The sequence below is a fragment of the Lasioglossum baleicum genome, chromosome 12 (genome assembly GCF_051020765.1).
Source record: "Lasioglossum baleicum chromosome 12, iyLasBale1, whole genome shotgun sequence".
NCBI classification, from domain to species: Eukaryota; Metazoa; Arthropoda; class Insecta; order Hymenoptera; family Halictidae; genus Lasioglossum; species Lasioglossum baleicum.
In genome coordinates this window covers 12823011-12844322 of record NC_134940.1, presented here as the reverse complement: position 1 = coordinate 12844322, position 21312 = coordinate 12823011, and the positions used below count along the sequence as shown (strand labels likewise).

The 21312-nt window shown below is 43.5% G+C and overlaps 4 protein-coding genes across 8 annotated transcripts in view; 1 reads left to right on the top strand and 3 right to left on the bottom strand.

The window, feature by feature from the left end:
- Positions 1–692: 692 nt before the first annotated feature.
- Positions 693–21312, top strand: part of Upf1 (Upf1 RNA helicase) — a 20995-nt gene continuing 375 nt past the window's right edge. For 2 of the 4 annotated variants that reach the window (XM_076434239.1, XM_076434238.1), the window contains exons 1-5: positions 693–1393; positions 2181–2458; positions 2536–2691; positions 2941–3534; positions 3605–21310. In XM_076434239.1, the coding sequence (XP_076290354.1) occupies positions 1193–1393; positions 2181–2458; positions 2536–2691; positions 2941–3534; positions 3605–5747 (3372 nt within the window). In that variant the 5' untranslated portion in view covers positions 693–1192 and the 3' untranslated portion in view covers positions 5748–21310. The remainder of the gene's footprint in view (positions 1394–2180; positions 2459–2535; positions 2692–2940; positions 3535–3604; positions 21311–21312) is intronic. The other 2 variants (XM_076434240.1, XM_076434241.1) reach the window with 2 other exon arrangements.
- On the bottom strand, positions 8493–12922 carry LOC143213911 (poly(A) RNA polymerase gld-2 homolog A). Its single transcript, XM_076434266.1, has 10 exons — positions 12737–12922; positions 12282–12670; positions 12002–12189; positions 11650–11933; positions 11403–11571; positions 11181–11324; positions 10971–11099; positions 10709–10898; positions 10524–10639; positions 8493–10463 (listed from the first exon to the last, which is right to left on the bottom strand). The coding sequence occupies exons 1-10, from the start codon at positions 12920–12922 to the stop codon at positions 10300–10302; spliced, it is 1959 nt and encodes a 652-aa protein (XP_076290381.1). The 3' UTR covers positions 8493–10299.
- Epsiloncop (coatomer subunit epsilon) lies at positions 14731–16021 on the bottom strand. The gene is made up of 3 exons (XM_076434287.1): positions 15879–16021; positions 15245–15718; positions 14731–15162 (listed from the first exon to the last, which is right to left on the bottom strand). Exons 1-3 carry the CDS (start codon positions 15972–15974, stop codon positions 14854–14856), a joined length of 879 nt encoding a protein of 292 aa, XP_076290402.1. The 5' UTR covers positions 15975–16021; the 3' UTR covers positions 14731–14853.
- Cv-2 (crosveinless 2-secreting protein) overlaps positions 16582–21312 on the bottom strand; it is a 16568-nt gene continuing 11837 nt past the window's right edge. For both annotated transcript variants that reach the window (XM_076434265.1, XM_076434264.1), the window contains exons 5-11: positions 20933–21109; positions 20383–20565; positions 19989–20248; positions 19640–19799; positions 19327–19514; positions 18845–19242; positions 16582–18537 (exon numbers count right to left, since the gene is read on the bottom strand). In XM_076434265.1, coding sequence (XP_076290380.1) covers positions 18279–18537; positions 18845–19242; positions 19327–19514; positions 19640–19799; positions 19989–20248; positions 20383–20565; positions 20933–21109 — 1625 coding nt within the window. In that variant the 3' untranslated portion in view covers positions 16582–18278. The remainder of the gene's footprint in view (positions 18538–18844; positions 19243–19326; positions 19515–19639; positions 19800–19988; positions 20249–20382; positions 20566–20932; positions 21110–21312) is intronic.

Below are 21312 nucleotides of genomic sequence, written 5' to 3'. Positions count from 1 at the left end.
CTCACAAACGTTTTCATTGAACCTGAACGTCCTGAACCTGATTTTTTGAATCTCACGACTGCTTGCGACTATTTCCTGCTATTTCCTAATAGTTCAAACCACAGAATATAAAAATGAAAGACAGAGAATAATGCGTAACTTCCTGTTGGTGGAAAAGAGAGAAAGCTGATTGGGCAATTTTCGGGTAACTTGAACGCGCCTTTTTTGGACATTTTTCTCGAGTCAGTAAAATGAAGTAATCCGGACGGTATTATAAAAAATTATCTACATCATAATGTATGCCATCGAACTAAGCAATTCGTTTCTCAAACATTTTCTTGGAAATATCGCTTTGTAACGAATCTCTGTAACGGAGCAGAATCGTCCTGATGTCCACGATACTATCACCAACTATCACCCTCTTGCGGTGCGTGTACTAGCCGCGTAGCGCGCGGGAAATTTAATGTTGTATCATGCATCCTTTACTTCTTCATAATCTTCATTTGGAACTTGGAAAACTTTAGCCAGAAGGGGTGGTAGGAAACAAGTGAAAGAGAAAAGAAGACAATTCGAATTATGAATATTAAACTGACGAAGTAAATGAGTAGCAGCGAGAAACTGTTACTTGTTTATTCAAATTTTCCCTCTCGCGGAGGCCGCCACAAACTGAACCGATCGGGTGCCGCCATCTGTGGGCACGGAGCGGAATCTGTGCTTTATCGGACGAGTCTAACCGATAAAGAATTCAAGAAAAATCGACAGGAACGATTGAATCGCGAGAAAATCACGGGTCTCTGGGTTTCCGAATTAACGAAATCGTCAAATTCGCAGACATTCTCTCATCGAGTCCTCGGAGAGCTCACGTTCGAGATCAGCTGATGACGTAACACGCGACGAGCAAGGCGCAAAGGAGAAAAGTTAGTTGTGTGTGCGACTGGTGTCGGTGTTGGTGGGCGCGAGACTTGCGCGAGACGAAGTATGGCGTAGGATATTCTCTCTGGGCCAGTTTTGTCGAAAGTGTTGAACCGTTGATTCGTACAGGAACCGCGGTCGAGTCTTTGCCGTTATCCGTGAGAAACGTTTTCCAGTAGCGTTCTTCGGCAGCACAGAGTTGTCGCACGCGACAACGGTGTTCTCTGGTGTTCACCAAACCGTGCGAGAGACAGTCCATTTATCGTAGGGACACAAAAAGGACGTCGCGTATCGCAGCAGCATGAGCGTCGACGCGTACGGTCCCAGCAGTCAAACCCTCACGTTCCTCGACCCGGAGGAAGCGGACCTGATCGGAGCGGACACGCAAGGCAGCGAGTTCGATTTCACCGATTTTACCCTACCCTCACCGAGTCAGACGCAGGCCTCGCAGCACGATGTTGCTCAAAGTCAACCTAGCCAGCCCGTACAGGTTGGTTTTCTGGTTCGTCATATGTTTCTCAAGTTCAACCTCTAACCTATCCGCACGATCAATTTTTAGTCGAGATCCAGCCGTTTCCTCGCGGTTAACACGAACCTGACCGCTTGGTCCGGTTCATTTCAGTGACTCTTTAAATTTTAACGTGTACGCAACCGAGAGCCAGCGGGCACACGTTCACGCCTCGCGTTCATTTCCCAAACGGTTCTTTTCGTGTCTTTTCGCTCGAATCCGATGACGCACCATCGGGCCAACGTCCGCTAATCACGCCGCGATCCTTTCAGAACGTGGTTCCATTTCGAAGGCGGACTTTTAAGAATAACTTTCTCGAGAATGAGAGGTTATGTGATACTCCGACGAGGAACGTTGTTTCGCATTGTTATGCAAAATGAATTGTACGCGTTGCAGCTTTTTCACTTGCGTCAAGCATGATAATTAGACTGCGGACTTTATGTATTTATGACATAGATGGCTTGGTCGACTACAGAACTGTCGAAGGCATTAGAAAAATCGAATGATGGTTGTTTCACGTTACTTTGGAGTTATTCGAATTATTCTAAGAGGAAATGTACTTGCATGTAACTTCTGTTTCTTACAACTTTTATTTCACAGAGCGATCCGCAGTCTAATGATAATGATTGTACTTGTAATTGTGTCGGTTGGTATGACAGAAACCAAGTAGACTTCTGTTAACGTATCTCAGGAAATTGAAATAAACCCAAGCTTTAGTACCTGTATATTAAATAAAGAGAAGGGGGACTAACATTTGGAAATAATTTATCATTCTTCTCAGGTTAATGGAACAAGCGGTGGGTCTTCCTTGGAGTTAAAAATTTCTGGAGCTGCGCAGAGCCTCGCCGAGTTACAATTTGAAGAAGAGGAGGAGGAAGCATATTATAATCGTGATTTGCCTGAACATGCTTGTAAATATTGTGGAATTCACGAAGCATCTTGCGTTGTTATGTGTAATGTCTGCCGCAAATGGTTTTGTAATGGACGTGGTAATACATCCGGATCGCATATCATCAATCATCTTGTCAGAGCAAAGCACAAGGAAGTCACTCTTCACAGGTATCGTGTTTTACTCTGTGTACTTCATTCGAATGACATTTTTACATTTATACTACATGTTTTTCTTATATATTCAGGGATGGTCCCCTTGGAGAAACAGTTCTGGAATGCTACTCTTGCGCTGTTAGAAATGTTTTTGTTCTTGGCTTCATTCCTGCAAAAGCAGACTCTGTTGTTGTCTTACTCTGTAGACAACCGTGTGCGGCTCAAAGTTCCTTGAAGGACATGAACTGGTAATTGTTGATTTGAAGAAAAAAATTCCAAATATAGAGTGACAGTTTACCAGGTGATGTGTAAAGAAAATATCGATGAAATTTTGTACACATCATCTGGTGAACTAATTCTTCTAGCTTCTAAAAAAAAATCAAGGCGTTCGTTCGAATTTGAAAAAAGTTATCCTGTTTTAAAGAGTATTTGATCTATTAGGTGAGTCGCCGTGAAACGATGTTGTTGTGATTCTGAATGTTCATTATGCTTTTTAGGGACCAGGAACAATGGAAGCCTTTAATCGAAGACCGCAGCTTTCTTGCGTGGCTGGTGAAAATTCCATCCGAACAGGAACAGCTGCGCGCTCGACAAATCTCTGCGCAGCAGATCAACAAATTGGAAGAATTATGGCGCGACAACGTTGACGCAACCTTCCAAGATCTAGAAAAACCTGGAGTGGATGAGGAGCCACAGCAAGTGCTTTTGCGGTACGAGGACGGCTATCAATACCAGAATATATTCGGTCCCCTTGTAAAGCTGGAAGCAGACTACGATAAACGATTGAAGGAGTCACAAACGCAGGAGAATATCGAAGTTCGATGGGATGTTGGTCTCAACAAGAAGACCATAGCCTACTTTATGTTGGCCAAAACCGACGGTGATATGAAACTGATGCATGGGGACGAATTGAGACTCCGCTACTTGGGCGAACTGCACAAGCCCTGGTCAGGCATTGGGCACGTGATCAAAATCCCTGACAATTACGGCGAGGAAGTTGGTATAGAGTTGAAGAACAATTCTGGGGCTCCAACGGAATGTATCAGTAATTTTGTTGTTGACTTTATTTGGAAGAGTACGAGCTTCGACCGGTAAGTAACACTAAAAGATTTTGGATTCTTCGGTTTGATCGTATAATATACAAAAGCTTTTCCATTGTAGCATGCAGTTGGCATTACGGAAATTCGCCGTGGATGACACTTCCGTGTCCGCTTATATCTACCACAGACTATTGGGCCACGAAGTGGAGGAGGTCCTATTCCGTTGTCATTTGCCTAAACATTTTAGCGCCCCGAATTTGCCCGACTTAAATCGGTCTCAGGTGTACGCCGTGAAGCACGCGGTCCAGAGACCGTTGTCATTGATCCAAGGACCACCTGGCACAGGGAAAACTGTGACCAGTGCAACGATAGTTTACCAATTGGTGAAACAGAACGGTGGACCCGTATTGGTGTGCGCTCCTTCCAATACAGCCGTGGACCAACTCACAGAGAAGATACACAAATCAAATCTGAAGGTGGTGCGACTTTGCGCGAAATCGAGAGAAGCGATCGACTCTCCTGTGAGCTTCCTGGCTCTGCACAATCAGATCAAGAACATGGAGACGAACACCGAGTTGCAGAAGCTACAACAATTGAAGGACGAGACGGGAGAATTGTCGAGCGTCGACGAGAAACGTTACAGACTGCTGAAGAAAGCAGCGGAAAAGGAACTGCTGGAAGCGGCCGATGTGATTTGCTGCACCTGCGTTGGGGCAGGTGATCCGAGGCTGCACAGACTGAAATTCCATTCAATCCTGATCGACGAGAGTATGCAGGCAACGGAGCCCGAGTGCATGGTGCCGGTCGTGCTTGGAGCTAAGCAGCTGATCCTCGTTGGCGATCATTGTCAATTAGGACCGGTAGTTATGTGCAAGAAAGCCGCCAGAGCGGGCTTGTCGCAGTCTCTATTTGAAAGGCTTGTTGTCCTTGGAATCAGACCCTTCCGTTTGGAGGTGCAGTACCGTATGCACCCAGATTTATCGCGCTTCCCGTCGAACTTCTTCTACGAGGGATCTCTGCAGAACGGCGTGTGTGCCGATGAGAGAAAGTTGTTGAAGATCGACTTTCCCTGGCCCGCCCCGGACAAGCCCATGTTCTTCTATGTCACCCAAGGACAAGAAGAAATCGCCGGCAGCGGAACATCCTACTTGAATCGAACCGAAGCATCGAATGTCGAGAAGATAGCGACGCGTTTCCTACGTTGCGGCGTGAAACCCGAGCAAATCGGCGTGATAACACCTTACGAGGGACAAAGGGCCTATCTGGTGCAGTATATGCAGTACCAGGGCTCGCTGCACTCGAAGCTCTACCAAGAGATTGAGGTAGCCAGCGTGGACGCGTTCCAGGGTCGAGAGAAGGATATAATAATCATGTCCTGTGTGAGATCGAACGAGCACCAAGGCATCGGGTTCTTGAATGATCCGAGACGTTTGAATGTTGCCCTGACGCGAGCCAAGTATGGGATAATCATTGTAGGAAACCCAAAAGTATTGTCGAAGCAACCACTTTGGAATCACCTGTTAAGCTTCTACAAGGAACAGAAAGTGCTGGTCGAGGGACCGTTGAACAATCTGAAGGAGTCGATGATTCAATTCGCCAAGCCAAAAAAACTCGTCAATGCTGCGAACCCGGGCTCACATTTCATGTCCACATCTATGTACGACGCCAGGGAGGCTCTGATACCGGGATCGGTGTACGACAGGTCCGGCACTCAGGTGAACGGGACGCAGAACCATAATCCGTATTATCAGAGGAACGTGCCACTAGACATATTCAGCAGGACTCACGACACGATCAGCTACATCAGTCCAGAGAGGGCACAGGCGGCTATGAACAACGTGCCGGTTCCGGTGGGCATGTTCATGAACATGGCTCACGTGCCACCAAGATTCTATAATCAGCATCAGCAAGCGCTGCAAGCTAGGCAAAACCAACGAAACCGTCGTGGGACCGCTCTGTCCAAGAACAAGCAGGGACCGCGTATGGGCAAACTGAGTCAGACGGAGCAAAACACCCAACCGTATAGTCAGCCGGGGCTGCCGTTGACCCAAGGCACGACTCAGGGCATGTCTCAACCGGGCTTCAGTCTTTCTCAGCCTGGGCTGAGCCAGGCGGAGCTCTCACAGGACTCGTTTGCGGTTGGCGAGTTCCAGTCGCAGATGGACGGCTTGTTGTCACAGGACTCGACTTACCAAGGTGATCGAAGTGGATTTTATCAGTCAGGACAGTCACAAGCCGGGGGACAGTTCTCCCAGCCATACTGAGCCGAGACCGTACGGCTGAGCAACGCAATTGCTATGCAGCGTCGCGGGAGCGACTGAAGGCTCGTTCGACAAATTCTTCTTCGACCAACCAACCACAAATCACTAACTGCGCAAAACGGTAAAACGGCTCGAGGCGATCGAGTACGATTATTATGCACGCAGTCGTCGGCGTTAAAGAGGGTTTTAAAATCTACAACAAACAACAAAAAGCAACAGCAAACTACAACAGAGAGGAGTTCGTCGCGAAAAGAAAAAGAACCAAAAAAAAAAATGGAAATGAAATAAACGAAAATGGGGAAAAAAAGAACCGGAAAAGCGAACCGTCGATGCGAACAAAAGAAAAAAACATTGAAGATCAGGGGCGTAAAAAGCAAACAAACGAATGGCAAAACATCGTCGGGGATGGAACAGTGTGCGGCGACATGCCAAACGGTAATAAAAATAAAGGGGGTTCAGACTGGGAGACGACACACAATTCACCACCAGGAAAAAAAAAGAAAAAAACCACCAACTCACCGTGACACGCGCTTATCGTGAACGGACCGTTTTATCGCGGGGATCGAGTGACGCTAGAATTACAACAGGAGCAACAACAACAACCGAACCAACAAGCAAACGAAAACAAAAAAAAATAAAAAAATAAAGCAATAATAATAATAATAATGATAATCAATAATAAAGAGGAAAGAGGATAACGACGGGATGTGTAGCGCTTCGTGACTCGACCAGATTACGACAAAGTGTGCCAATATAGTAAGTTCAACGTACGACAACGCACGATGAAGGGGAGGAGAAGACGTAACGTCGCGAATGTTAATAGTTCACGGAAACCGAAGGGGAATGAGATGAATTGGAAATAATATGTATATCAGAATATCGATGCGCGCGTTACGTGTCTTACCGATCTCCCTCTGGGGGTAGGGGGAGGGGGCTACACAACCAGACGGGTCACGAAAGTGTTCGAACACTTCCGGTGAAGGAATTGCGACGAATGACGCACAAAAGAAGCATTGTATGCGGGATGTTTCGGTGGGTACAACTGAGTCGTCGAAAGCGTAGTTTGGACGTGAACGCTTGGTAGACACGTTGAGGAACACGTACTATAAGCACGGGTTGTTACGAGGACTCTCGAAACGGTGTCGCAAAAAGGTAAATCTCTTACTCCGGACCGTCCGCACGCGCGTACGTTCTCTTCCGTGACCTTTGGACAACGTCTGTTTATAGTAAATGTTTCGTAACCGTTCGCGGACTCGATCGGTTGGCCTTTAATCTTTGAGAGTGCTATTCTGCTGATTCGAATCGTATCGCGGCTAAACAGAAACCGCGTTCACAAGTTTTTCAGAACGATCGGCGCGTTGTTTCGGAGTTCGTTGAGGGTTCGTGATTGCTGCTGCAAGCGTTCGAATATCTTCATGACCTAGCGTGCGCGCGGAGACAGCCTGCCCGAGTCAGGGACAGAATTGGGAACGAACATAGACGAAGGAAAGCGGCTCGAAAAAAGAGATTCCAAAGCCAGGAGATGTTGGCGTCGTTCATGGTGGCTCGAACTATCTGTTTTCCACCCTCGCCTAGATCGTAAACCGTTGATGGGAGTGACAATAACGCGTGTACACGCCGGGGAACTCGGACAGAGGAACATGTTTTTACCGACGGAGAACATCGGTCGATCGAAAGTCGCCAAACTTTTGAATTGGTCGTCGAACAGTACGAGGCCGACACCCAAAAAATATCACGAAGATGGAGTCCTTCTCGCAGGCTTGGGGCGTGATGTTGACGATTATGCTGACCGAACAAGGAAATCTTATATATTGACCTAATTCCGATCATGTTAATTAGTTTCTATTTTTCTGGTTAGACCGCGCGTACACTATGTGTATATATTTTATTTACTGCAGGGGTCGACAGAGCGCGATTATGGCGAAACGAGTATATTTCATTCTTGATATATATGTACGTATTTTATGTTTCTTTTTTGGTAGGACTATGACAGTCGAACATTATTTTAAAAAAAAAGGAACAAAAAAAGGAAATATGGCAATAATGTATGTATTTAAAACGCGGAGAGGAATTACGGTGGTTTCTTCACCGTGGAACGGGCGAAGATCGGTTCCCGTGTAGCTACCAACGATGATACATAACATACACGCGCATACACAGAGTCGTATCAACACCCAACAAAACGCAGTGGATGCAGTTCTGAGATCTACAGAGTTCGCGTCTGAAAATTTCGAGGAACTTTCATTGTCGTGAACGGTATGAATAGTCCATTTTAGCGTTCAGCGTATTTTACTCGTTCTAATGTACTGACCAAAATATCGTTGTATCTACTGATTTTGAATTCTGACACGCTTTCTTTTTTTCGTTCATTTTTACCCTCTTACAGTACGTACACACACGCACGAATACCCCTGCTACTTTAATCTTCTACTTTTCTGTCTGTGTTGGCTTCTCGCGGTAATTGAATTGATTACAAAGGCAAATAAATTTGAGATGATTATAAACAGAAAATGAAAAAAAAAATCTAATGGAAAGAACAGCATTATTCAAACCCAAAATTGTTTTCTGTTTTCTTTTTTCCTTTCCGACCAACAGCGCACCGCTAACTGCAGAATATATGGAAATTCATTGTGAAACCTTATGGAACGAATAAAATTTAATTCGAAGGAACTGGGTGGTTCTGTCTTTTAACCGAAGGACGTTGCACACCGATCATTTAGGGAGCACTAGTCGATTAAGACGCGATACTTTAAACGTATATAAATATTTCTTTTATTTAACAGCAAAATGAAAGTTACAAAAGTCTGATATACTATTACTTTTAAACTTTGGCGTTGGATGTGCGTAGAATTGACAATTGGGAAGGGGGGGTGGAAGATAACAAGGTATTTCTCTCTGTCTGTTAGATCTTTTACATTTCGTACAAAAATAAGTAAATTATTAATTAGAAAAATTTGCTAGGCCTGCCTAAAGATAACAATTGTCGCGCGCATCGCGTCACGTCGCATCGCAAGGAACGAATCTGACAAAGTAATTTTGGGAAATAATTGTTAACGCGGCATCGATTTCATCTTTTAGAACAATCAAGTTTCGTCGAGGTTCGTTCGTACAGGCCCAGCTATCGGATACCTCGGTTAATAATGTTTATACTGTCAACACAGCCTTCTGTTTTCTAAGTATCATTCAACGAGTTACATTATACTTTGACGTGAACAGCAGACTAGAAACGGAATCAAAAGACAGTGTTCACATTTACATCGAAAATAGGAACTTCGGTTACTACATAACGAGTTTCGAAGATAACGATGAAATTTGAATTACTTCTATGGTAGTATAGTACTTTTCAGTCTATTTCTTAAATTCCGAAATGCATATTTGATTGGCGTGCCATTTTCTTTCAAAGAAAATACGCGTTGAGTAGGATGTTTAAATTGCGAGATATATCTCTTCACCTACGAAAGACGAAATCAATTTCATTCTTTGGCACGCAGTGTAGATGACCAAACGTTGATCACGATAAGACGTACGTAATATTATTATTCATTTAGTAAATTTGATTTTCTTTAACAATATTAAATAAGATACGTTAATTGAAGAGAAGTTCGATGTTGTCGATTTATATTTAAACTTTTTTTTTAATTTTCTCTTATTATTTTCTTCGAACAATAATTTTTTGTCTTTTTTCTTTTAAACTTTTTTTTCGTTACTTTTTAAATATAAATTTATGATTATATTAGGACTTTTGATCGAGACTAAGTACCTCTTTTTGTGTATATGAATATCTCTGATATAGACGAAAATTCATTGACGTGTCGTTCTTGAATATTTCAATGTAAATTCATTTTTCCCGACATATTAGGCTAACAATATTCATTTCTTCGCTGTGAATAATCATCATTAAAAACTGAAATAGTTCACCTTGTTCAGCATGAAGCTACGTGTATTCAACGACCGAATTTAGTATTTTGATAATCGTAAGGCACCATGTTCTTATACATATATGTATTCGAAAAGAAATGAAATTTGATCGCGAAGAACACATCAGAAATCAAATTTGGGCGAGAAGAACGCCCTATCAAATTCTCGATCTAATTCAAGGTCCTTCTAGAGACTATTGCACGTTTCATTCAAAGAAGAATATTTGTCGAGTAATCTTCATAAATACGTAAAGAATGATCGCGATCGATAGATTTTTGTTTCGCTTCGTGTAATATAAACGTGCGTAATGTAAATGGCATTGCACATTGAAAAAAAAACAGGAAAAAGTAATTCGAAAACACGGAAACGAAACGAAAGAAAAATTCGACGATGGAAAACGCAACAGGTGAGCCATTGCACGCAAGCGCAGGTTACTATCACAAGGTACGAGCGTGTTAGCTCGAAGTAAGCGTAGAGAACTGCCACATTCTGTGTACTCGACATCTCGTTGTGGCAAGGATATCAGTTTGGCTGCCTCGTGGTTACATTTGTCGAGGCTCGTTGCAAAAATAAACTGCTCCCCTATAGAAAATTACCCTAACTAAGACAAATTTCTATACTAGCCTGCAAACGACAGTTACGTAACGATATAGGAAGCAGGTGAGTCCACCTTGATGAATATTCTGGCCAGGTCGTGGTGCTCCTTCAAGTTCTGGTACGTACGGTCGAACACGCGTTTGATCCTCGCGAAAACGTCGGGGTCGTACACCGATCTTGCCGTATTAGTTAGATCAAATGGCTCTGGGGAAAAAAAGTCTCGTGAGATTGTTAGACGGAGAATATTGGCTGCAAATAAATTACCTTCAATGCACAAATATTTCCACTGGTGTGGATCATTTTTGTAAGATCTCGCTCTTCGACATTCTTCGATGAGAATCTTATTAGCCAGCCGCACAGATATCGCGTACTGGTTGAAGCTGTTCAAGTTTCATTGGTTTAATTTACTGTACTTGACACTGTCAAGTTTAATACGTGTCCATACTCACTCGAACATAACGTAATATCGAAAAAATTCAACTAGAAGTTCCCCTAACGACTGTCGATTCTTAGGCCGTAGTACAGCAGCTGGAATGTCTATTTCTTCTTGCATATCGATGCAATGAATATCGGTGTGCGGTGTAAATTTACCTTCGTAAAGAGAATGCAAGCAAGGCAATACTGGAGGACTGACACCGCCTAAAATAATAAACGAATAATATCAGCTGCGCATCGAACTTGTTGCAACAAAATACGAAATGTTCTACGTACACTGCAGAAAATGAATAACCATGAGAACCAAGGAATAACTTGATATGGTCATGTTTTTCGCGTCGTTAATATCCTGAGACTGAGCCCAAAGTTTGACAAGGAGAACCAATGGTCTCACTCTCCAGTCAACTGTGAAATTATTAAATGATTAATCTCCAATCGAATTATCTCGTGTTCAATCAAATATTTCGCTGCCTATAAGAAGCTTACTTCGTGAGTAACAGTAGAGTAAATGAGTGTTCCGAATGCCGACGGCGTTGTTGCAATTTAAATCCACTTCTAAATTCTGTATCGAATCATGAAACTTCAGGATCGGTACTTTTGCTTGTATAAGTTCCAGCTGTTCTATAAAATCTGTCGATACGAAATGCATTGTGTTATTTAGCTAAAGTGTGCACCGATAACATAATTGTATCATTGAAATCAACATACCGCATCTTTTCAGACATTTAAATATTTGTTCCAAATGTCCAATAGCTTCGATTCTTTGATCCATCTCTGTATGTCTCACTAACAGGCACATGTCAACATCACTATTATCCGATCCAAATCCATTCATCGTAGATCCAACCAAAAATAAACCGTACTTTGGAAATGCAGTCTAAACGTGAAACATTTCAATGTTGATAGATCGGTCGTATTAAGCATTAGCAATACAGTGAAATAGTATTTCTATTACTTTAATATAAATATAGAGGTATCTCCACAGCATCATTTTGTTTCTGTAAACGGTTTCAGTCTGTTGATTCATCATAAACTTTGACCAAATGTCTTTAGAAAGATTATCCCAAATCGATCCACTGAGCAGGTCGTCCGGCGTACGAGTGACTTCGACCAAGTGTGATCTAGCAAGGAATCGGTCTGGAGCAATTCCGTGTCTCGGAAACGTGCTATAACTCGGCGACACTAATCCTATATACTTTTTGCTTCGTTGTAGTCTTTGAGGAGGTGGACTATTTCTTCCTACAAATACAAATGTTCGTCAGACAAATGCGAAAAGGATACGACCGTTGTTGTAAACACAAACGTACCTGAGTGGTATCTCCTTTTATTTTGATAGTTCTGTACTTGGGACCTAGATGTTGACATCGCAGGCGGATAACAATTAACGTGTCTTGGATTTTGATAAAATTGATGCGTAGAGGCGTTTGAATTTCCACCGTACTGCATTGCTCTATTATTATTTGTAGCGTTATTTGAATGAGGTTTCTGTGGTTTCCTGTAAAAGAAAGAGGTCTCCTAATTTATGATACTTGAGAGTTATTCTCAGGAAACTACCCATCCTATTCTTACCGAATAGAAAATACTTACTTCATGTTTTGTTCAACAGAAGAAACTACAGAATCCCGTTCATCTGAGCTTTCTGTTAGACTATTATCGATTTGGTGTTTATTTGGTGTAGGTGAACGTGAACTAAAGCCGCTATCGCTACCATATTTCTCGTTGTTTCCAAACGTTTCCCTGAACGAAGTTCTTTTACCAGGTTTACTATACCAATTTGACTTCTTTACTAAACCATTGTTGGTTGGTCTAAAAGCGACATGAGGAGATGGTATAATAGGCGAATTGTTCGATGTGTTTACACGTCTCTGCCAATTTCCCAAAGGTGTTCCGCTATTCGACTGCACGTATTCTATGCGTCGCAGTGAAGGGATTTCAACGCCCATCAATTGCAGTAATTCCAATGGGTAAGATCCTGTCTGCAAGAATACTGCTTGTACTCCGTAAGATAATGGAACATCGACATTATTCGTGCAAGGATATACCTGTACCAACTGATGTCTATTCTGTGCACAAGCATCTGGTCGATACTTTGTGTAATCAGCTTGATGGAACGCATTTGTACCGTGAATGTGCATTGCGTGCGTTTGAACTGGTGGACACTGTCCATTTGCCTGTTGGCCACCCATTATCTGCACCATTATTTGCGGCGGGTACATAGTGTGATACATAGTCAAAGTGAATGTACAGAACTGTATTAAAAATACTACTTAAATCTATAAAAAAAACTTTGTATCTTTAATGGTGCAGCTGTCACAATACGTGGTGGAAAATCATCCATACATTGAATGTTAGTTACATTAATTTATGCCTTTCTTATGTGTCGGAAGGCATGAAACAAAATTAATCGTGTATATAAATCTCTCTGTTTCTCTCCTATACGTTCCTTTCAGTGCAGATACAAGGTAGTCTTTTTTTTTTGTTTGTTTTTAATGAGCAATAGTAAAGAAAATAAGTTATTAAATATATATATATATCGTGTGTATCTTGCTAGCTATTAAATAAATAATGTATAAATTGATAATGTTCTTGAAAAACTAAATATGAACCATGTATCTCTTTTCTCAATGCATTTCATTCCTTCGCAACTATAAATTACTTTGAATATACATAGGCTCGTTTTTCAGATTGTGTCTTGCTTATCGCCATATAATCCCAAATAGTAGACAGTGCTTTTATTCAAGAGCCAAAGTTCTATATTGAAACTTTCTATATCCCAAGGTCTCGGCGTGTTCTCCAATGTTCTACAATTTGCAAAGTGCGTTCCTGCAAACAACGAAATACAACAAATTATAAACGCGAACACAGACTAAATACATAAAGCGGATTGTTAGAATATACGTGAGTTGTGTATACCATAGAAATCCGTGTGTGCGCGTGAATGTGTTAAGGTTACGTGAAACTAACATCGTAACGTCGTATAATTAGAAAATTATTTCGAACTTATTGCTCACGCGTCGAGATCAGCATTGTAAACATACGTGGGGTTACAATGATCGGTTACAATCGGAAGGTGCAGGAAAAAAATCTACCTGTCGAGACGATTAACGTTCACGACAACGTTCATAAATAACTCGAAAAAAATCGGAGTTCTGGCCGAACGGAACGAGGCAATTGTGAAATAACAGAAAAATCTCGATAGATCAACGGTGCCGAAAGAATTGCTACACAATTCATCGTACTAGCTTCGAAGTCTGGTTAACGTCGTGTGATCGTCTATCAAATTCGTGTCGCCATGTTGCGAGGATCTGTGTTCGTTTGATCTATCGCTCGGTTATTTGCCAAAATAGTTACTATAGATTTCGTGTGTCGCTTCCACGCTATTACCAAGAGGAAGATGTTTCGAATTGTTGGCTAGCTGCAGTCGTATCTCCCGCCGGAATTGGATGGACCACCGGTGTCTCGCGATCCTTTCTGTCGAGTCTAGTGTTTTCGCGACGAACACACGTCCTTGGGATTTCCACGGGGCTCTTGACACTTTTAACGCATCCGGAGCAACTACGAGACTTGTCCGTTTAAATTTTCGAATTCCTCGACGTAATAGACGTTCCTCGGCTTGACACTAGACGCTTGCGGAACCCGTCGTCAGATGGCGAGACGTGCGACGGAAATTCGGAATTTACAGAATGAACCGCGAGAACATCAGAGAACATTCGCCGAATATCAGTCGGATAGCAATTTTCTAATCTTAACTCGTTCGTTTTTTTTAATTTTCAACGCGCGTGCTGGTACGGTTACTCTGAAACGTTGACGAGTATATTTGACGAAAGCAAGGTAATATTGTGCAACTGCTGTACAATTGAAATAAATTGTAAGAAAATCATAAATCTTTCTAGTTATCTTTGTTTTTAAATTGATATCTTTATTGCTTAAAGATTCATTCATATTATTTACAGAATTTTAAATATATCTTTTCATAACGAGTGTATTCGATATAAATATCGGAAGGGTTTAATGCATTCCATAAATCATTGCATGATGCTTTTATAAACTTACTAATCCATGTATTTATATATCTTTTTACTTTTTGTAGAAGTTGTTACAAACATTGTGTGTGTCTCTTTCGACAATGTTCCTTCTTGAATAATCTGATACAATATGTTTAGGCAGACACAGAAAACTGCTTCACTAGCCTTTGGAATTCTGAAGTCTTTTGAGAATATTCTTTAACAAATGGGTGGTCTGCATGAGACTCTTTTAATTGGCTCAGATAACGATTAATAATTTCTGGTTGCTTTCCTAAATGATGAGAGAGAACAACCATGTTAATCAGAGTTACTGGATTGTTGCTATCCTTCTCTAGCGATTCTTGTAAAGCTGTTTCTGCTTCATCGTATTTGCCTTGCCCAATGAAACAGCTAGCTTGTCCATTCAACATTGTACTGGTACGAGAATATTTATCTGTCATTTCCTACAACAATAAAACAAACAAATATAAAATGCCATCCAGGGAAGGTACATATACATATTTCTTAAAATAATTCTATATATACTTGTAGTATGTAATAAGCTTCATGTAACTTGTCTGCTCCACTAATGTTCAGCCACGCTTGAGCCAGTTGAGTCACGGTGCAATCTTCGTCTATTGTTTGCATATTTTTCAATATGTCTTTTGCGAGATCTACTCTGTGCATTTTCAAGAAAATTGCTAATCTCAATGCCAGGCACTCCAAGTGCTCTGCATCTTTGAGCAACAAAAGAGCTGTGTCTAGATTATTCTCGTGGTAATATATAGTGGCCGCAACGATCAAGAAGTTGTAATTCTTGACATCACCTTCTTGCAGTTGCTTGAGTATCGAATCTCTACGATCGGGATTGGCAAAGTAATCGGCTAATATTTTTAGAGGTTGAAGTGACACTGGTGACGAACTGTTGAGCTCATCCAGCACAACGCGATATTTTTTCTGTGCTATATACGCGCGGTAAAGATATCCATCTCGTTCTGTTGCCATGTCTGACGTAGACGGCTGCAACAAAAAATCATATCGTTAAACAACCAGTTGTTTCGGAATTGACAGACACTTGGCTGACGCGAAGTACACGTCACGTCATCTAAATACACAACTGTTGAACCGGATAGCATGCAAGCAAAATAATATTCGATATACTATGAAATATAACACAAACCTTTATCTTTTGCGCCTCCCTGATGCATTCTTGATAATTACCGATGAGAAAGTTGTCTTTCACACCGAAAAACTGACTCATTTTATCCGCGGCCATATTGTCTTTTCAATACTGCATAACACCGACTTCGACAACACAGAGAATTTATCAAAGAATTCTTAGTGACTACAACGACAGATGAAAAATATTGATCAACTGTTACGAATAAATCAAATATTTTACTTTCAACGTAAATGCATCTATTTAAATAGTACACGTGGACAACTGTATCACAGACGATGTATAGGATTAAACCAATCACGTGCTTGCGTAGTTCACCTCTTTCCCCTCTTACGCTAGATCCTCGCCGCCCTTTTTGATTCGAAAGTTAGCTGCAATACCGGCGGATGTAGACAAAGGTTCGTTTCTAAACTTAACGGTTGGATAGTTGATCTGCCGATTAGTAGATGTTGCTGTGCACCTCAATTCCAAGTCAATTCGTATTTCGCGCGTAAACGGTAGTCATTTATTTAGCACGTTTGTCTGGCCATTGTCCTCCGAAACGGTATTGTAACTTTTAAATCATTTCTGCAGATCGTCCGTTGCCGGAAAGTTTCGAGTAGACTTACCTGTGTGAAAAACGGAGTGGAACGAGGTGACAGGTGACATCTTTCGATTTTACAGGTTTCGGTGATGAAATCAAACAAGAATCGTTCTTACGAATATATACGTCGTTTATTTTGCTCGTGTTTCGGTCCGTACCAGAGTATCTCTACGCTATTATGTATAGTCGTTAAAAATTGGCTAAAGCTTTGGACTATCAAGTATATTTGCGGTTCTTCTGCGAAACGTTGGCGGCTACATCGACACGGTGCACACACACGCATATACATATATACGCACACACATACAGAATCGAACACACATTGACGCGAGGGTGTTTGCGTCGATCCTCGCGCACTGTACTCTATGAGGGAACAGATAAGATAAATCCGGAGAAAGCCGGAAGAAAGAAAGAAACGTCGAAAGGTCAAGGACGAGACACGGAGAAGGAAAAGAGGTTGGAAAAGCGAAGCGAAGGAAGGTGGACAGTGGCGAACACAATCGAACAAGGAAAGTAATCGTAGAAAAGGGACGCGAATTTTTCTCGCCGAGTCCCGTTCGTCTATGTACACGCGATCAGTGAGACGGTTCATCGAGGGTAACGCTTTGCGGTCCTTCATGCGGTCATATTGAAATTTAATCTCTCGCCAAACAGTAAGTGGAAAAAAGTATCCCCCATTGGTCCCTAATTTTACTGGTCTTTTTCTTACAACGATATCGATGCAATTAAATATTTTATACACAACGAAGCACAAACGATCGTGACACGCGTGAGTCGTTTCTAGAGAAGAACTCTACGACATGTTACAAGGGAAACCAATTTTCGTGGTGCGCGTGGTCGTTACAAACAATTTATTAACACTAGGCTTGCGGGACTCGTCAAAATGACGGGTTCTAATATTTTTAATTTACTTTTCTTATTACTTGATTTATTTTTAATTTTAAATTTGTTTCTTTGGGTATATATTATTTAATAAAATGGCTAAAAATTTGAATAGACAGATTTTTAGAGCCCGCGTGAACCTAGTTTAAATACATACGCTATTAATTTCGTTCTATTGGCATTAACGAAAGGTGACTCTATCTTACAGATAGTTCGACAATCATGGACCGGAAAGCGTGGTTCGAGGTTCCGATCGACCGGTCTGGATTCGCTCGCTCAGAATACACACAGAATACCCTGTACGAGGACGTTGGGAGGTCGCTTCTCTTAAATCTAGAAGGGGGACGAAACGGAGAATCGTTAGGTAGATGCTATGCCGCGAGCCTGCTCATCGGCCGAAATACTGCACGGTGCTCCGGAACCGTTCGGACGTCGAAGTGGGTCGCGGGTCGGGTTTCCGGGATGATTCCCGTTCCCGTGGGCGGTCGTCGATTGACGGTTGTCGTTGATCTTCTGCCCGAGATATCTCGATCTTCCCAGGGGAACGGGTGACTAGTAGAACGGACACTCTCGTCGAGCGTACATCTCGCGCTTCGGCTCGTGGAGGGTCGACAGGGTACGGGGAACAGGTACCTGCGACTCGCAAGGGAAGATACGGCTTTAGAAATCGCTTGTGGAACGGTACTCTATGTAGAGTGGAATAGTATGCACGTAGTTTTAAAAAATCCTCGTTGACTTTGTTCGCAATGGGTCCTTGTTTTTGTAGACTTTGCTACACGTGTATTACACCTTCCATAGGATGCCGTTCTAGAAGCGATCTCTGCAACCGTACTTTGTCTCTCTCTCTCTTTTGAGGTCCGAAGCCGAGAGGATGCGCATTCGAGACTGCGGAGACGGTGAACGGCGACCACGCGACGCGACTTGATGCGAAATTCTCAAGGGAATCGCGTGCCGAGTAATGGGGTACCCGCGGCGACCTGGTCCCAGCCGGTACGACACCTGGTCGACTTCCGCCAGTGTGGTAACTGAATGCCCAGTCTCTTGCACTCGTGCGCGTACGCGGTGAACGACTCGCAGTAGCAGTTCTCCCCGGGACACTCGCACATGTCTTGCAGGCAAGCCTTGTAGTACATGGTCGGGTTCACCTTCTTGTGGCACGCGTCGAAGATCTGCGATCTCAGCCGATTGCACAACCTGCGATCACATGCATCGAACGGTTATGCGTTTACCAATTTGTCTAGATTTATAAATGAATTTCTCCGTTAATGTTAGCGTCTACTAGATGCTAGAAGGTTGAAAGAGTACTCTCAGCATCACAAATCTGAACATTTAAATTTTAATTTCCTTCAATGCATTACTTTGATTTTATGTAATTTTTCAGGCTGCTAGATTGGTAGTGGAAGTGTTGAGGTGATATGAAAGACGCGTGTTCGTTGAAACGAATCGCAACTTATTCCTTACTAGAATAGTAAAAGGAAAGAGAAGAGGGAAAAGAGCTTACCGGTGATCCTTGCGGCCTCTGCAGCGTCTCTCCCGATCTAGATTGGCCGCCGGTCGCGGTCGGACACAGCTCTTCTTAGCCCCGACCGCCCATGATTGACCGAACTGTTGGGGGTCCTGCATCAACCGTCCCTTCCGGTTCTCGAAGTCGTCCTTCGGCAGGGAATTAAAGTTGCCACAGAGACCGCACAACCGGCCTCTGTACGACGTCGGCGCCGACACCTCCAGGAAGCTGATGCCGTCCCACAACACCTTGATCCCGATCTGTGTGGACACCACTATGCTGTCTGCTGTTCGGTTTACCTCGAGCCGATTCGCCACTCGGTACGGCACCTCCACTTTCTTCCCGTTCACCTTGACGCGCATCTTCTGCCCGAGATTCACCTTCAGATCACCGACCTAAGGGTTATAGATTGGTCAGCAGGTCACGTCTCGAATATCTTCAACGAGAACAAGTCTATTCCATCAACGCGACGCAAGCACCTTTATAGCAATCGTCTTTGTCCACGCGGAGAACCTCGTCGATCTGGCATCGTTAGTCACCCGGACGCTGAACGTGTGGCCGGCACAGTCGCTGGCTAGTTGATACTTACAGGCGCCTTTAAAACTGTAAAATTTGCCGTCGAACGTACGGTAGTGCGGATCCCCGAAGACGGTGCAGACTCCGTCGCCTACGCAAAAACAGGAAACAACATCGTTCGTGTATCATGATCGTAGGAGAGCCTAGAGGTGAATTCGGCGCGTTAGCCGACCAACTGGTACGTTACTACATATATTGATCGAACGAGATGATTACTTTCAACACAGCGTGGACAGCACTGGCCCTCCGGATGTTCCAGCCTGGAGTTCGGCGGGCAGGGTAGGTTCAACGGCGGGCACATCGGCATCACGCAACGCACTTTGCCCTGCGTGCACGCGCAAGCCTTGCACGAGTCAAGCTTCCAAGTCTCGCCATCCTGCCTAGGGCAAACAGGGACGTTTGAACTAACGATCAGGATGATCTACGTTTACGTTAACTTTCTATTGTTCTCTACTATTAATTTGTACGATAAATAGTTTCGGATAATCAAGGTCATATTATACGCCATTGTGGCCCATGTTTATCCTAATTCTAACAGCCCTGAAGTAACTCTGAAAATACTCGCCCCGTAGGTTTTGCCGGCATAAGTGCACGACGGCCGGACCTCTTCGATCTCGGGACACTGGGGACAACAGCGACCCGGCAGGACGATCTGGTGCTCGCTGGGACAATCGTGGACCGGACACGTCTCCCTAACGCACGTCACCGCCGAGTTCGAGCAGCTGCACCGGGTGCACTGGTCCGCAAAGAACTGTTTTCCGGTGTTGTAGATGTTGGTACCAAGCATGCACGCGCCTTTCGGCGGCGACATGTATCTTCCGCTACCTGTTCGCGCGTTAAACATGCTTCTATTAGTATCTTTTTATTTGATCCTTAACATTTACTATCGCTTTGCCTCTCGCCTTTGTCGAAGATTCCCTTCTTCGCTTTCTTATACAATATAACATTCGGCCATCTACCTTTGCATCGAGGACAACACTCGCCGGGATCGCGGACGATCCTCGAGGAAGGACAGTGCAGCACCGGACAGGCCCGTTTCGCGCAGATCAACCGACCAGCATTGCACCTGCAAGTCACGCACGGGTCCTCGGTGGTCGTGACGGACCTGTCCGCGGTCACCACCTGTCCGTTCACGTGGCATCCTGTGAACAGCCGAGTGACCAAAAAACAATTAAGGAAAAGAGATTCATTATAGAACATATTCACAAATCATCGAAATCGGATGATGGGCACCTGTTCTTCGGTCTCACCGAGTCAACACGTCACCTACCTGCGATTATTTCAGAATTTTTAAAAGCCCATGGTCCAAGAGTAAATACTTTTTAGCGGGTCATCTAACGTCATCTAACAATTTTTGTTTCAGATTATAATGTCAAATCTCTAAGCTTCCTTTCGGTACAGTACAACTACTGAAAATCCTATTAACAGTATGTATTTCGGTAGGTAAAGTGTGTTAATATCGCGGGCAATCGTGATCAAGACGATCAGACCAATCTGTATGACTCTTACCGGCGCAGACAGGACAGCATTGGCCAGGTGGAGCGGGTATCGGCTTCGAGCAGGGGGTGTAACAGTGCAGCCGAGATTCCGTGACGACGCCAGCCTTGCAGGTGAAAACACGGCATGGGTCGTTCCCTTCCGTCCACTCGGTCTCGGACTCATGATACACGCCGTTTCTCAAGCATCCTGTCCACAAGAGGATCGTTGCATTACAACGGACAGAAACCGACTCTCGGATTTGCTCGGGATTCTTGGTCAAACAAACGGCGCGCGAGCGAGCTGCGCGGAAAAGTACCGAGGACGTTCCAGATCGCGAGAGCACCGGAGTAGGAAGATTCTCGGCGCTCGACCCGCTAACCGGGGATCGCGAAATCGGTCGACTTACCAGT

Coding starts and splice junctions, on each gene's coding strand:
- LOC143213911 (XM_076434266.1), bottom strand. CDS start 12,922: ATGTATCACACTATGTACCCGCCGCAAATAATGGTGCAGATAATGGGT. Junction 11,572..11,649: donor ACCTCTATATTTATATTAAA/GTAATAGAAATA, acceptor TTTCACGTTTAG/ACTGCATTTCCAAAGTACGG. Junction 10,464..10,523: donor GAAATATTTGTGCATTGAAG/GTAATTTATTTG, acceptor TTTTTTCCCCAG/AGCCATTTGATCTAACTAAT.
- Epsiloncop (XM_076434287.1), bottom strand. CDS start 15,974: ATGGCCGCGGATAAAATGAGTCAGTTTTTCGGTGTGAAAGACAACTTT. Junction 15,719..15,878: donor GGGAGGCGCAAAAGATAAAG/GTTTGTGTTATA, acceptor TTTTTGTTGCAG/CCGTCTACGTCAGACATGGC. Junction 15,163..15,244: donor AAGCTTATTACATACTACAA/GTATATATAGAA, acceptor TTATTGTTGTAG/GAAATGACAGATAAATATTC.